Source organism: Fusarium fujikuroi, chromosome FFUJ_chr06 (genome assembly GCF_900079805.1).
Source record: "Fusarium fujikuroi IMI 58289 draft genome, chromosome FFUJ_chr06".
Lineage (NCBI taxonomy): Eukaryota > Fungi > Ascomycota > Sordariomycetes > Hypocreales > Nectriaceae > Fusarium > Fusarium fujikuroi.
Window position 1 is genome coordinate 3,383,251 of NC_036627.1, and position 15,526 is coordinate 3,398,776.

Below are 15,526 nucleotides of genomic sequence, written 5' to 3' on the forward strand. Positions count from 1 at the left end.
ATCACAACGGCTCCAGAAGCTTACACAATCTATCATAGAAGCGTTTGACCTTCCAACGGCTGTACTCCTCAAGTGTGCTGCGATCCTTCTCAAGAAATTCAAAGCCGAACTGGAAAAACTCAGCGGTCATGGCATCCTTCCAGCTCGGATTTGTCACCAGTCGCTTTCTCTCAAGTTTCCTGCTCCGCAACTCGGCGTGGTCCAGAATTTCTTTTTCAAGTGGCTTCCAGTCAGCAATCTCAGAGAGCACCATCATCAGCGACCAGACGTGGTCGGACCAGAGAGGTTTTCCTGCTTGGTGTTCAGGATGTTGGTACATCTCGGGAGATGCTAGTCGCGCCCAGTCAAGAATATAAGGCGTGGTAAGATTTGGGTCGGAATTCACGAAGAAGATGAAGCTTTCGGTCCGCAAAGCTGGGTGATTGATCTGAAAGTGGACGTACAGGGACCGGACCTGTGTCGCTATAGTTCTGCCAAGAGCACGCCTGTGTTCCGGGGAGGGCTTTGGGATGCGTGTAATGGCCTCGCGCAGATCGATAGGCTGCTTAACGCACTTGTAGACTAAGCCGATCCTGGGCCCATCGTTGAAGAAGTGATTAAATACTAGGGTGCGAGCCTCTTCTGGTCGGTTCTCATCCGTGGGTAGCCTCTCTTCAACCACTGCCAGACATGGCTCCAAGGTCTTTGGCATCGCTGTCGTCCATTCGATCAATCCAGAGAAGGTATGCTCACCCCTAAACAACGTGAATATGCGTCGCTGGCCTTCTGGGTTCGAGTCGACGTTGTCCATCAAGTCTGACATTTGTCTTTGCGTTAGTTGTTGAAGTTTAGTTGAGAATTCTCACGTTACGAGTGGCAGAACTAAGACCTAGGCTTCGAGGGTACTTTATTTATTGTAAACGAGGTTAAATGTAACTTATACCATTGAGTTAAGTACCTTGTTAAGAGCAAACGCTGCTAGAAGGGACGAGGAGGATGGTTGCATCCCGCAATCACTACAAACTTACATCACTCAGCCATGTTAGAACACAAGCATCACGTCGAACCAGGGCAGAACATATCCGCGAGTACTAGGTATCTCGCATATTGTGTAACCCGCAAGGGTCACTGCTTTGAAAGCAAGACTTTCTGGCCAGCCGTCCAGGTCTAAACGCCCGCAGACACAAGTGAAAGCCCACAGTCAAACAATTTGCAGCGGCATCTTACCTGAGTTTTGGTTGTACAAGATCATTTCACTGCAAAAACGAAATGATTTTCCACCTACCTACTCACCTAGACAAACAGTAACTTAGTATAAGTTTAGCCTAAATTTAGTATGAGTTTAGGATATCCTTTGCTGAGTTTATTTTGACACCCTGTATCAAGGTCTGATGTTTTCTTGCCCCCCTCACGCCGCGGCCGCTGCCGCCGCCCCGTCAAGAAATATTGGCCTTAAGCTATTCCCAATGCCTATCTCTCCTATGCCTTACGAAACCGTTTCGGTGGCGGCAACTGTGCATCATACGATGACCTCTTACGCTTGACAGGCCTCGCAGGCTGTGTTTCTGGTACCGTTCGCACCCAGTCCATGAGGATAGGCGTTATCGTTCCCCTAGGCTGTGGCGAAAGCGGCGCTGCTGCTGAACTCAAGGTGGCACCTGTCGGCCAGTGTTGCCGTAGTAGCTCGTCAGCCGCTGGACGTCCATCCGGGTCGACGCTGACCATAGATGTGAGAGAAGAAGAGTGATGTTGGCTCAAACTCTTCTGGAGGTACTCGTACCACTTCTCCCCATCCGTACGACTTCCTTCTTCCTCAAAATCTTTTGGGTTCTCTAAACACGCCACCACCGTCACGCCGAGCCCCCATATGTCAACTTTGGACGTCTGCTCCCTCTTCTCCCTAACTTCAGGTGCCATATAATTTGGCGTTCCAACGACAGTATTTGATGTATCGACAGCTTTTGCGATCCCGAAGTCTGTCAAAAAGAAGTTGTTGCCGCGGTACAGGATATTTGGAGGCTTAATGTCTCGATGTATGATTTGTGGGTTGCGAGAATGAACGAAATCCAGTGCCTGGAGCATCTGGTATAGCATCTGGCTGATTATATCTCGCACCCCCTCTTTCCCATCGACTCTGGGCTCTTCCAATAGATTGTAGAGGTTGCCCTCATATACAGGCATGAAGATCTGGATGTTGGGGCTGGCCACCAATTCCCGGACGTGTGTGTACGGCACGATGTGAGGCTGACATGATTAGCGTGAGGCAAGCATGGGGATTTTGAATAGGGAGCTTACATGCATCAGATTCCGGACCATTTCTACCTCCCATATCACTCTTGCCCGATAAAATTTCCCGGTATGATTCTTCCATTCAGTTGCCCCTTTCATCACGTCGACGAGTTTGCAAGCGTAGTGCGTACCAGTATCCAGGTCGACAACCTCGTGCACTTCACCTTGGCTGCCACTTCCAAGTGGTTTGAGCTTTCTAAATCGGATCACCTTATCACTTCCCTGCTTGGGCGAGGTACTATGGGGTTCAAGAGCTAGCGACCCCTTGACTTGCAGTTCCTTTATCAGTTGTGTTGGTCCTGGTATCAACCGAAACCTAGCGTTACGGATCTGGAAGTGCCACTCGATGCGATCGTGATATAAGTCAGGCCCGAGAAGCACGACACATCGCCGACGGGTCTTCGATATTTGGGGGAAGCCTAGCTTCTCCTTTGTCTCTCCATCCCCATCTTCGTCTTCATAGTCGTTGTTTATACTTTCGATCTCCTGGAGTTGCGTATCACAAGCTTCCGATATGTCGTGGAGCAGAAGCTCTCCACTTTCGTTATTAAAATCGAAATAGCACTGAGCATTCGGAAAGCCTTTACCAAGGATCACATCGTTCTGGTCTCGTCTGCCGAAGCTGACGAGAAATGGTGGACTCTTGGACTCTTGATCCAATCCAATTCGCAGGCATAGCTTCTTCGGGTCTTTAGGGTCCTGGCATGTTCGGTTGCTATTGTCAGGATGTTTGATGATCTCCGAAGCGTAGCGGTTCCTTGAGGAGAGATAGAAAACCGTCTGATCAATATCCATGTTCGAAATACTTGATGGATGAGAAGATGAAGCTGGAACGAGCAGCTCAGGCGGTCAAGATTTATGTAGATTGCAAGCCACAGAGAGGAATACGGAGCCTACGACTGGAAAACAACTTTCTAGAAACATGTTTTGTTCCACATTCTTCACTGTCTCAATTCAACTTATCACCTATTAATAAACTTCCTTTGTTCCATATCAGTCACCACTTCGCCTTAGATGAATACCTACTAATATCCTTTGTTCCATCTTCCACCGTCTTTGCTCTGCCCTTCACCTCCCTCAAATTAATCGCAGCAACATCCTTTGTTCCATTCTTTATTAACCTCCCCAACTTACCGCCTGCTAATATCCTTTGTTCCACCGGTTGCCATTCCCCTTAAGAAGTCGTCTATTAATATTCTTCATCCCTTCCTCCACCATCCCCTCAACCTAACGCCAGCAACATATCCTTCACTATTCTTTAATCCTGACCAGCCATTTCCGCGTCTGTTAGCATTTAGATGGCTCCGCATACAAGCCCCAAGCGCAGACTCAAAAATATGTCAACACTTTCTCCATCCGTTGAGGCCGCCTCTGACGAAGTGTATCCTCTATCCAACAGCAACAACCTCGACGACAATGTCCACGCGGCTGACAATCCGGCAAACGAAGAGAGAGATACATACTCTGTATTAGTACTGGGCACAAGTATGTTGGTGCCACGAACTTATGACCCTGATACATACGATTTTGATGCACGAATGCCGTGGACGCCTGAGCCAGAACCCTATGATCCTGAAACCTATTCAGCTTGGGGCAGAAAGCACTTCGGCGAAGAGTGGTACCAACTGCGGAAAGTTATGCTCGAGGAAAGGAATCCCCATGATAGGCGTGATCCAGTGTACGGGGCGCGTCAGCGAGCTCTGAGGGTGATGGAGCACCAGGCTGAAGGGCGACCTTTTAAACCAGCCTCTGGAACCTTACACGTTGATGAAACCGATGAAGGCTGGAAGCGCTTGTGGGCTCGAATGTCCAACAACGAGTTAGGCCTTCCGCGCAGTCCCTCCCCACCTCCGGCACCTCCGACACCTCCAGCACCTCCGACACCTTCGCCACCAAGCGACAGCTCTGGGTCTCGCGAACCAACGCCTATTCCGACAAACCAATGGGAATATGTAGAGTACATGCGAACGCATGATGACTTGACTGAGGAGGATTATCACTTCCATAGGTTCTTTGTAAGGGAGGAGATCATAGACAGGGCTAGGTCGCGACGTGAAAATGAGCCGGGTAACAGGCAAGCCCGCGAGAAACGCGAGCTAATGGAAAGCTTTCGCCAGTGGGATCTTGATCGGTTCCATCTTGAAGAAGACAACATCCGGGACCATATCAACCTGCCCAAGAAGGGCTGGACGCAGGCAGAGATTGTTGCTGTGTATGAAGCGGACGTGGCCTTCCTTGAATGGTCACGGGGTAATCCTGTACCAAGAGAATTTGGTTATTTCAGCAAGGATGTATCCCCGGAAGAAGAAGCCGCTTCGGCCAGCTATTCCCAGCACGACGCCTGGAATTGCTTCTACGGATCGCAGCCTCCCAAATTGCCACCTGACACTCATTTGGGCGTATGGAATCTGGGTGTATGGGATCTCTGGCGCAAAGGTACCTACGGTCGCATCTCCCGCCGGCGACGGCGAGAGGCCCTGCTGTCTGATGCTAAGCGCGATGCTGCATCATGTGCAGAAGAGTTGGAAAGAATTGAGGGCGAAGAACAGAGAGACCGTGAGGCTCTAGAAAGGGCCAGCAAAAGGTCAACAGAATTGACACAAAAGGCAGATAGAACTACCCATCTACTGTCACCTCAAGATCGGGCGGAATGGACACGTAGGCGCTGCATGTCGAATCTTACCGGTTTCGGTCTCATTCCCACCTACCTCGCTCACAAGTACGGTTCCTTCCCAAGAGTCAAAGGAACAGAATTAACGCCGCAGCCGCCAGCAAAAGTCCCCAAAGCAGGCGGGACAGGCGATGCTCCAGGTGCTCACACGCGGGAAGCAGTGGCGCACTCGTCAGCAACGAAACCTCAACCAGCGAGAGGCACTCTTCGCAAAACTTGCAGCGGTCGGATCACCAAGAACACATTGACGCAAGCGGAAGCCTCGACACGAGCAGCATCCCAACGCCACAGCAGGCAGCGCAAGACGTATAAGAAGGAGCGGGCAAGCCGAAGGCTCGCGAAGCTGGAGCCTGAGTACGGGATGCTAGACAATGCTAGAAGGAAGTGAAACACGACTTGCGATCAGCAAGTCAGTGGACGAAGACGCGCTGATTAGGTAGGTAGGTACTTTATGCACTTCATCGAGCTCGGTCTCGAGCTTAGTGGCCGCTATTGTTTGCACATAATGTTAGTTTAGATGAAAACACCAACGTGCTTTTGGTATTTCTCTGTTCCTCCTCCAGAACGTGATAGCATGACAATGCTTAGATCCTATGTTCTCCAATCGTCAAGCATCACACCTCGGTCACCGGGTCCCGTGATATAAGCTCGCGTCAAGATATCGTTCGCAGTCGCCCTCAAAACGCTAGTGTAAGCCGTGGGAAAAATTGACGTTGACCCAGCTCTAGCAGTCGTAGGCCAACACGTCCAGCCTACCAACATCCCCACAACCCTACGCCCAAGTCATAACTTCTCGTCTTTCATGCTCCCGCCTTTCGTTTGTTCAACCAGTCTGAGGATAAAATCCAGGTTGCTTTCGTTACTTCTAGTCCTCGCACCCGCAAGTAACTGTAACTGTCTTCTGGAGTGCTGTACCCTAAGAGACTTCTAGGGTACACACATGTTGATTGCGTAGCGGAGCCAAAGAAACCAGAGAAGCAGGTTGAAGGAACATCCTAGCGGCGCTGAAATCTTGAGCCATTTGCCGCTTCTGATTGTTTGACATGGAGCCATCGCTTTTCGCAGCTTCATGAATTGCTGAGATGTCGTCAAATATCCCCTGGTGGTCTGTCACACTGAGCGCACTGGCAGTTCAGGCGTAGACGTTGTGGTGAAGTAGAGCCCGAGGTAGTAACTCAAGCGGTTGGTTACCCATGACTATCGAGTTGTGTTGGGAACGTAAGTGAACGAAGCGTCGTCACACTTGGTGGACACCTCCGCTTGATTTGTCACGTGAGCGTACCAGCAAAATGCTTCGGCAGGTTGTCAGGTACCTTAGTCTGACGGCCCCATCTCATTCAACTACCGCGGGAGCCTAGATCAAAACTGATCTCATGGAGGTCGAGAAGGTTGATCAGGTACCAGACAGCGATTGCCCAATGTAATCGGATCCTGCCGAGTTTCAGTGATCTTCTGGAGATCTCGAGTTTCAATGCCCAACAGCCTTTTGTTAGAGTTAGGAAGACATGATTGGCTCGGAGATTGCGTTGCTCGTGTGGGTCGAGCCAGGGCTTGTGTCTTGGTTTCTCGACGTCATCGTACAGGAGAATCTCCCCGCGACTTGAGGTCCTTGGTTGCACGACAGCTTCAGTCCAGGATAAGTCTTGAGGGGACTACCCAGGCTGACACGTCCCTGGAACAAGTTTGTTATTTCCCAAAGGACCATTCGGTAAGAATTTGCTATTCCGATGGGCAAGTTGCACAGACCCCGATGCTGCAGTTACCCATTGGAAATTCCATCTGCTGGTGAGCGTGAGCTAATCAGGTCCTGGGCCAAGAAACCCAAATGTAACGCAGCAGAGCCTGAGCGGCGAGCTTTGGGCCACCATGAATGATCAAAGAAAATACGGCTTGTGCCGTTGGTCTCGGTAAAGACGAGAATGAGAACGAGAGCCCGCCCTCCATCGTTTAAGTTCCCCTTCAGGGGAAGACCCTGCAGGCTTGGAAACTTTGGTCCCTGTAGGCTTCTTGCTCGTCTTTGTTAACGTCAAGATGGAGAAGGGTAGGTTAACCTGATAAAGATGCCATTTTTAGAAGTGCACCCTCGGATCGGCCCATGTTGGATGATCATCTGCCTTGGTAGCAATATACCAAGACTTGACATTCGTAAACATTTACATTCCCCTGCATTTTGTGGAAAATCACATATGGTTCTATAGATTTGATCAGTTATCAAGAATTATCTGACTGTTAACAATTTTTCCCACAGCCTCAACTAATCCCAGTCCCTGCATTTCATGTGCCATAATCCGGCTTTTGACTATGCCGGCCCACTTGGCTTGTGCTTGGGCGTCGAGACCACTATCGAAACGAATGGGCGTCAAGTTACAGTGGTGGTTCTTTGTGTGAGCTTGTGTTTGTGTACATTTACGCACGTAACGTTTCCCTCTGATCTTGTGTATTGGTTCTTCGAGGTCTTCAAGGACCCTTGATGGTTTGTCTGATGTATATCAGGTGTTGTGCTGTCTCACTGCTCAACTCGGTCTCATCACAAGTCGTCATCAGCTGGACAGTACATGTAAAGGTCCAGGGCTCCCCCTCATGCGATTGTACCGCTCAGCCCCCTGTAACTGTCGCTAGACAGAGTCACAAGCCACTGAGAGTAGAGGGATCCACTTGGACAGTTCGGCCCTGGAATGTCTCGACAAGCGGGGTCTTGGATCAGTCTGTCAACGTCATCGGCCTCTTCTCACCCTCCATCATGCATCCTCTCCATCTTGGTCGTCCAATCCCAGCTGAATACTCCTACCACTAATCCTTGGTCTTCTTCCCTCCCTCTCGACTCATCAAGTATCCCGCCCACCCTCCACCCTCCAGTACATCATCTCTTTCTCTTTCTCTCCTCCATCCTTCTTCCATCATCGTTTTTGCACCTTTAACTTGCACTTGATACCCTTTCGCTAAAAGGCGATCAGCTATACCACTAACACCAGAGGACTAGCCTCTATACGTTCCGGTCTGCTTAGGCAGCCACAATCACACAACACTACACTACACACAGTTACAATGGCCGAGCGCTGGGACCGCGATCGCTTTGAGCGAATGCGCGGCGAACAAAACAGAGATCGCTTCGATGACGATCGCTCTTATACACGCAGCACACGAGGCCGCGACCACTCAGATGAGCGATATGACCGCCGACCTGGCCGCGGTTACTACGAAGAAGAAGACATCCGTGACCGTCGCTACTACGGCGATGATTCTCGCTACCAACCTCAGCGAGAAAGAGAGCGAGATATGCCACCTCCCTGGGCTCGTCGTGCAGATGTTCTAGAGAGAGAGCGAGAGCGAGACTTGCCTCGCCGCGAATCTCCACCTCGCCGACCGGGTTTCCTCCGCCGACAATCATCTCTTGACACCTTTGACCGCCGACCACGCTTCTTCCAGGACCGTGAGGAATATCCACCTCCTGCTCGCCGTGAGGATATCCGTCCTCGAGATCACCGAGATCCTCGAGATGACTACCGTGCGCCTCCTTACACACCTATCCCCCTTCCCAAGAGCCGAGGACTGCCCCCACCTCGCAGATACGGCGACGAGTTCTATGATGACATCAAGATTGCCGAGCCCGACTATTATGGCGACGATGATTTCAGATCCATGCCCGAGCGTGTTCGTGAGCGAGAATACACTCGATCTCGCAACCGTCGTGGGCGTAGCCGAGAATCTCGGTCAACTCGAACCCGCTCTGTTCGAAGTAGCTCGTATTCTTCTTCTTCAAGCCGCTCCTCCAGCAGCAGCGGTGGCACTACAGTGAAGAGCGAGTATCCTAAGAAGGGCAAGACTCGCATTCCTGCTAAGCTTGTTTCTAAGCGAGCTCTCATTGATCTTGGATACCCATTTTTTGAAGAGGTTTGTGACCAATCTGAGAATGTGAATCATAGTCTCTAACAAGGTTTAGGGCACCACAATCATTGTGCAAAAGGCTCTCGGTCAAGATAACATCGACGAGCTTCTCAAAGTCAGTGAGGATTACAAGAAGGGTAAGTTGGCAATCTGCAAAGTTGATGCGCTACTAACACTCCGTAGTTGAAGCTGAAATTGCCGCCTCTCGAGAACCAAAGGCACCTACTGCTGCTTTGCCTGCACCTCCACCCAAAGAAAAGGTCAGAGAGCCAACTCCGGAACCACCACCAGCCAAGACTCCCCCGCCTCCCGCCCCCCCCGTTCAAGCTCCTCCTGCCCAGGCACCTCCCGCTGCGGTTCCAGTCGCAACTCCAGGTCCTCCTCCACCCGTTCAAATGATGCCTCCTCCTCAACAAACCCCAATGCCACCTCCGCCTGTCCAGATGATGCCTCCTCCTATGGCTCAGCCTGGACCACCTCCAGGTTTCTACCAACCTGGCCCTCCTCCCCCGCCACAAGGACCCTTCGAATACGCTGAGGAGACTGTCATCCGCGATGTTTCGCCATCACGATTCACCACAACCACCACATCCTCCAGCTGGGACTCATACCACCATCACCACCACCCCGCCGAGGAACTCGTCGTACGAACTCGCTCTCGATCCCGAAGTGGTCGCGAGATCCGAAAGGAGATCAAAGCTCTGGAGCGTGAGCTGGCTCACCGTCCTCGAGGTCGTTCCACCAGCGGCGAAATCGTCCGCGCCGAGCGCTTACCTGACGGACAGCTTGTTATTCGAGAAGAGAGATTGGAGAAGGTGGTTGAACACCGCAAACCTCCTCGTATTGAGAAGGACAAGAAAGGTAGGATGTCCATTAGCGTACCTAAGTACCGTTAAAGGTGCGCCTTTTATGTTACTCGCATCTTTTGAGAACGTGTGGCTGACTTGGCTGCACAGGACCTCCTCCTAAGCTCATGCGGGCCATGTTTGCTACTCTGACTTGAACGACATGTCATTGGTTACCAAGGCGGATGAATTGAACGAAAACGATACGGCTTTGATAGCTTATGAGGGCAACCGAATATTTTCACAGGATATATCGCAAGACTGGGATACATATGAAATGAGGTGTATATTCTGGGATATTTATGTTTCAAGGATCTAGACAAGTTTGGGACTGGAGTATTTACTGGAAAACCTATAACATTAACGAATTATGACTTTTATTTTAATTATATACTCCATTCGTTATATTATCAGGTGTTTTTCATCGCAAAATGCTGTGTTTGTGAAGTGATTCATAGACTCTCTTTCGTCTTCCACAAACCCCAACGTCTCTTGAGCATCAGAGGCAGTAAACGGGCTTAGGACGGCAACTGGATAAGGTGATCTAGATTAGCACAAGGGCTACTGCATGATCTGCAGAGCCAGCAAGGAACGGTTGAGCCGCAGTTTAAAAAGGCGAGCACAAGACCAGCCACAGAAAGTCACAAAACTTTGAGGGGCATTCCATTAATTTTGACTCATTAAACTACGACTCAATAGCGAAAGACAGTTTCCATTGTATCCCAACACCAACCATGCCCTTAGCACCATGCATCGGGGTATCGTGTATATCCATCGCCAAGCAAACCTCCCAAGAGCGTGTCATCAAACCATTTACTGAGTCTTCTTGTTCGCAACAGCGCGTCCCTGCGCAGTGTACCTCACGTACGCGAAAGCACCAAGGGCGCCGATAGCGAGGATAGCAGCGTTGCCTATATTATTGTCAGCACGCGAAAAATGACCTGAATACGGAGGAGGAGGGAACTCACTGGCTACAAACTTGCCCACGCCACCGGTGACCTCAACAAGGCCGGAGACGACATCGCCGATGAGGTTGAAGAAACCCTGGACGAAGCCGAGGATTGCGGTGAAAATGGAGTGTATGACGGAGTAGAGTGTGTTGAAGACGGAGGCGAGAAGCTCGTAGATGGAGCTGAAGAGGTCGCTGATAGCACTTGTGATGGCCATTTTGTGTGTTGATCGCGTTGTTATTGTTAAAGTGTAGATATCAAGGTGAAGTGTTTCGTTGAGAAAAGGCTCTTTGAGAAAGAGAGCTCTTGGCTGCCTTTTTAACACTTTACCTTGTTTACTTTCTTGTTCCTGGATTTAAGAGTAAGTCGTGACGTCGTCATGCTCTCGATTTCGCGATGTGCATGTGACGTCACCCAACCACGCGACGAGATTGAGAGAGGGTTTGTGAAACATTGCGTCTTGATGAGGTAAGAATTGTTTTGCATCAGGTCAGCCTTGTGGAAAACAGGGTAAAGTGAGCTAATGGCCGTTGAGGACATGTCACTCTTAATTGATCTGATGCTTGGCTCCTTTGGTGGGTGCTTCTTTGGGAATAGGGAGACGTCAGAGAGTGCTTATTTGGGGAGATCGTCGATCTGGGCTTGGGGGTTGTAGGTTGGGATGGCGATAGTTAGATTGGCGGACGGATTGAGATTGTTCTAGATTGATGGACTTGGTTGTCTTGTACCAGAAGTACCTAGAACTTATCGTTGTTTGGTACAAGACATGGTGGTACACCGTTCATCTGCTGCATTGTACGGAGTACTCCCTGATCAATTAAACTTAAACCTCCGATGGTCGATGCCGCATTTGTGGGACCCTGCCGAACCCGTGTGGATCCAGCACCGAAGACACAAATTGGGTGAGAGACGGCCTCGGTGCCGATATTGTACATTCACTATTGCCCTCTCACCAGGCACTAAAGAACCCCGTATGAAGCTCATCACACAAAACTCATTGATAGCAAAATAGCAAACATGTAACTGTAATGAGACCCTTGCTGACTAGTCACATCACCTCATCTCGCTCCTCACAGACCAGTGTTTGAGATTCATCACAAGCTACAGACCGAGTCTCATCTTGTCTTATACCAAGCTTCCCGGCGATTACCACAATTAACATCTAACTGCCGATTTGCCGGGTCCGTGTGGGTACTCATCCCATTCCACCTGGTTGAGCATGGGTTATCAGATCCATAAGGTTTTATCGATGTAACCAAAATGATCCTGCAGGATCTGAATTGCCACTTTCATTTCAGATATACACCCATAAAGTGACTCAAAATCTGCAAGCGAGTTCATACATCAAGGGTTTGACGTGACAGCTGCCGGCATGGCTTGGCTGTGCGCTCGGTACCGAGCCCAAGCCCGAAGCCTTGTATTTGACAATTGCCTTCTTTTAATAGTTGGCCTTCCCACACAGGTTCAAGTCACTGACTTGAGACCGTGCCGTGCGGCTCTTTCATCAGAAAATATCTAGGAACGTTCGTTGGTCTGGAAGGATGTCGGAGCCAAGGTATCACGAAGGCCTCGAGGTTTACTCAGACAGCGCAGCTCATGCACCAGAGGTCAGTCCTCATGGTGTCTATAGCCAAGGCTCGAAGGATCCAACATCGGGTTATGTTCAGGTCGTCGAGGCGCGAAAGGGTCCTTTTGGTTTAAGCATGTTGAGCCTATGTGCGATTGTTGCTATCGTCACTGCAGTGGTTGTCGGGGCTGGCGTTGGAGGAGGTCTTGGATCAGCTCTAGCCAACTGTAAAAAGTACGAGGTCCAGACTCACTAACAAATGCACAAATGCTAACAATCACAGTTCGCAAGTGTCTGAGACCCCAGCTGCATCTGCGATACAAACCTCCGCCTGTCCAACCCTCACGACAACTGCAAGCGACACCACCGAAACGACCGAGTCAAAGTTCTACGAGCCCAAACCAGCAGACCAAGTAACGAACCTCACACTCCCCGACGCATGCTCCCAACCAAATGGCAAAGACGACTATACCACCAACACCGGCTACGTATTCACATACACCTGCGGGTTCGACTACCCAGGGAACGATATAGTGCCTATACTGGCTTACACAGCATTCGACTGTATGCACGCCTGCGCAATGTACACAGAGATCAATAGCGGGAAGGAAAATGTGACGCAGTGTGATAGTATCGTATTTAATAGAGAGATGGCGAATAATTATGAGGTGAAGGGGGGAAATTGTTGGTTGAAGACTGGGACGAGGGATCTTTTTCCGGCGGCGGATTTGATACCGACGTTTTTGTATGCGAAGAGGAATTCGTGAGGTTGATTTGATGGGGGAGTATGATGATAGATGACTAATTGATCATACTACTTTAATGCTCGTCTTTTTGTCTCTTTTGGGTGTTGTCTTTGTGATTGAGGCTGCGGGTTGGACTCGTGAGAGTGTCAGCGTGGCTGAGTTGAGAGTCATGGCTGGACGGTCTTGGCAGTGAGGCCATCGCTGTGATGAGATCAGGCTCAAATGGGACTGGGAGAACAGCAACGACATGAGGCTCTAGTCTCTCTGAAATCATGGCTATGAGAATTCATGGCTAGAAGGTACTTGAAGTAAGTGTCATTTGCCATTAATCGACATCCGAATCGTGAGCTTGTTGAAACAGCAAGTTCATCTTCAATTATACGAGAATCTCCTAATCAATCACGGTGCTGACACATTCGGATAAAGTGCTTAGGAAAGACAACAGCTGCTCAGCCCCAGGAGCATCGCTCGTTTACATTCTACAAACCACGTGCCAAGACAAGCTGTTCAAGGCATTTCGCACGGTCATTACCCGTTCGAGACGGCACTGAGATGCCGATTCACAATACAATCCGCTATTGCGGCTGGGCCAGTGACAGAGTCGTACGTAACACTCCTGCGCCAGCATCACATCGCATCGTATCCTCTAGGCGGTTACGAATATTGTGGACCACCCAAAACTACTGTGAAAGGTGCTATAAATGGGATTTTTAGAGTTTGGCTCTTCAACGTCGGCGGTTAACAACCACTCTCCAGCAGCTCAACGATACCGAATTCACTCTCTGATTTAATTAACTGTCAAAAGAATTTGCAAAATTACGCCTGACCACAGCGTGAGATACAGACCAGAAAGCCTGGCAAATTACAAAAGATGCAGAGCTCATGTATGCCAAGCCAATAGCGAAGCCTCTAAAACGCCCGGAGAGGCAGTGCCGGGACCCCTGCAGCGCGGGTGCTCGCCCATTGGCCTTGGGTGCTTAGATGCAGGTTGCTGATCCAATTGCTTCAGCCCTGAAAACTCTCGACTGTGATGAGGAAGCTAAAGAGGTGATGCAGCTCAGCGAGCTAAATATGAGGGGACGGGCGCTCAAGTTTGTGTTTCTGATTTCTGGTCTTTATATCTTGGCTCTTTTTATTTTTATTTGTGGTGTTGTGACACTTATCGACACTGTTGTCTCCGAGTTTTGGCGGGGATATACGAATCTTTGTGTAACTTATACACATCCATCCTTGGACTGAACATTCATCGAGACACTCTAAACTTTAATAAATTCAACATACAAAGATGTATGAGCTCGAGAAATACTGGATCGCCCACGGGGCCATGGTCTTTCTTGGAGCATGGATCCCCTCTGTCGTTCTATTCTTCTGCAGTTTCTGCCTCGTCCGTCGCAAGAGGGATCCCGCGAGAACTGCATTCACATATCTCAAGTTGGCTCTCTTAGTATACGCAGGGTATGCTCCCATCCTCTACTACTTTTCCGTTGAAGTATAGTAACTGACACATCTAAGCTATGCCTTCTTCGACTTTGCTTCATACGTCGTCTCAGTCGTGCATACGCGATTATGGAACAGCGGAAGAATCGACAGTGACTTCGACTCGCACTACTCCAAGACTCTACAAGTCACCGTACAAGTCCTCGCTACTCTTGCGCTCATTTACGATATGGTCACCGACATCCTCGTCATGATAATCCTCCTGCGTCTCAGCACCGGTATCATCATGGTCCAGACAGGCCAACCTGATCCAAAGGGCAAGATCTTGCGCTTCTCCTCGTACATCGCAGCAACGATCCTCTTCGCGCTCTCCTTGGCTGCTTTCGGTCTTCGAATTCGTTATGTGTATGAAGTATTCTTCAACGATGTTAGTGTTGGTGCGGATAGCTACACCAAGTCTCGACAGATCAGCTTCTCTTTCAGTGTTTTGGTCTTTGTCATTTCTCTCGCCATCGTTGCGCGGGCAATCATGATCAAGGTGCTGTCCAAGGGCGAGAATGCGCTCAACTGGTGCTCAAACATGTTCATCGCAGCATCTGTTGTTTGGCTTCTGCGCACAACGTTCAACATGGCGTCGACAGCTGCTTGGACCGATCTGAGCAGTGCATACGGCGACAGTGAGTACAAGTACGCTTACTACATCCTCGAAGTCGTCTTTGGAATCTGGCCGCAGTTCGTTGTTCTCTGCTTGGTGTTTGTTATCGGTCGTGCAAGGAACAACGGCATTTGGTCGAAGCAAGAGCATGAGCCTGTGAAGGGTGTTGAGGCTGGAGAGCGCACGCCTTGGGGTTACGGCCAGATCCCCCCTCAGGCGCAGAATGCTGTACCTATGCCCGAGCAGCAGCACTACCCTCAACCGGAACAGCAGCATCTGGCCCAGGGGTATGGTCCTCAGCAACAAGTGCCCCAGCAGCAAAACGGCTACTATGCGCCCCAACAACCTCAGTACGCGGCGTACGATGCTATTTCTCCTGTGTCTCAGCCCAGATCACCACCTCCTCATGAGGAGACAGTGGGATTGAACCACCAGGCTGATGGTACTCCTCCCCAGGTACCAGCTCAGCCTTACCCTGAGAAGCATTAGGCGTGCTGGGACA

At 50.1% G+C, this 15,526-nt stretch overlaps 7 protein-coding genes; 4 read left to right on the forward strand and 3 right to left on the reverse strand.

Annotated features, from left to right (window-relative positions):
* Position 1: 1 nt before the first annotated feature.
* On the reverse strand, positions 2-802 carry FFUJ_06369 (uncharacterized protein; the record flags this gene model as incomplete). The annotated part of the gene is made up of 1 exon (XM_023579687.1): positions 2-802. One exon carries the CDS (start codon positions 800-802, stop codon positions 2-4), a length of 801 nt encoding a protein of 266 aa, XP_023432479.1.
* Positions 803-1,458: 656 nt separating this feature from the next.
* Positions 1,459-3,063, reverse strand: FFUJ_06370 (IPL1-Ser/thr protein kinase; the record flags this gene model as incomplete). XM_023579688.1 has 2 exons in its annotated part: positions 1,459-2,223; positions 2,275-3,063. The coding sequence occupies 2 exons, from the start codon at positions 3,061-3,063 to the stop codon at positions 1,459-1,461; spliced, it is 1,554 nt and encodes a 517-aa protein (XP_023432480.1).
* Positions 3,064-3,605: 542 nt separating this feature from the next.
* FFUJ_06371 (uncharacterized protein) lies at positions 3,606-5,327 on the forward strand (the record flags this gene model as incomplete). Its single annotated transcript, XM_023579689.1, has 1 exon — positions 3,606-5,327. The coding sequence occupies one exon, from the start codon at positions 3,606-3,608 to the stop codon at positions 5,325-5,327; it is 1,722 nt and encodes a 573-aa protein (XP_023432481.1).
* A 2,657-nt stretch (positions 5,328-7,984) lies between these two features.
* Positions 7,985-9,827, forward strand: FFUJ_06372 (related to component of actin cortical patches LAS17; the record flags this gene model as incomplete). XM_023579690.1 has 4 exons in its annotated part: positions 7,985-8,830; positions 8,880-8,961; positions 9,008-9,685; positions 9,781-9,827. The coding sequence occupies 4 exons, from the start codon at positions 7,985-7,987 to the stop codon at positions 9,825-9,827; spliced, it is 1,653 nt and encodes a 550-aa protein (XP_023432482.1).
* A 655-nt stretch (positions 9,828-10,482) lies between these two features.
* Positions 10,483-10,836, reverse strand: FFUJ_06373 (uncharacterized protein; the record flags this gene model as incomplete). XM_023579691.1 has 2 exons in its annotated part: positions 10,483-10,580; positions 10,638-10,836. The coding sequence occupies 2 exons, from the start codon at positions 10,834-10,836 to the stop codon at positions 10,483-10,485; spliced, it is 297 nt and encodes a 98-aa protein (XP_023432483.1).
* A 1,324-nt stretch (positions 10,837-12,160) lies between these two features.
* FFUJ_06374 (uncharacterized protein) lies at positions 12,161-12,953 on the forward strand (the record flags this gene model as incomplete). XM_023579692.1 has 2 exons in its annotated part: positions 12,161-12,420; positions 12,470-12,953. The coding sequence occupies 2 exons, from the start codon at positions 12,161-12,163 to the stop codon at positions 12,951-12,953; spliced, it is 744 nt and encodes a 247-aa protein (XP_023432888.1).
* Positions 12,954-14,217: 1,264 nt separating this feature from the next.
* On the forward strand, positions 14,218-15,513 carry FFUJ_06375 (uncharacterized protein; the record flags this gene model as incomplete). XM_023579693.1 has 2 exons in its annotated part: positions 14,218-14,387; positions 14,445-15,513. 2 exons carry the CDS (start codon positions 14,218-14,220, stop codon positions 15,511-15,513), a joined length of 1,239 nt encoding a protein of 412 aa, XP_023432484.1.
* Between the last annotated feature and the right edge of the window lie 13 nt (positions 15,514-15,526).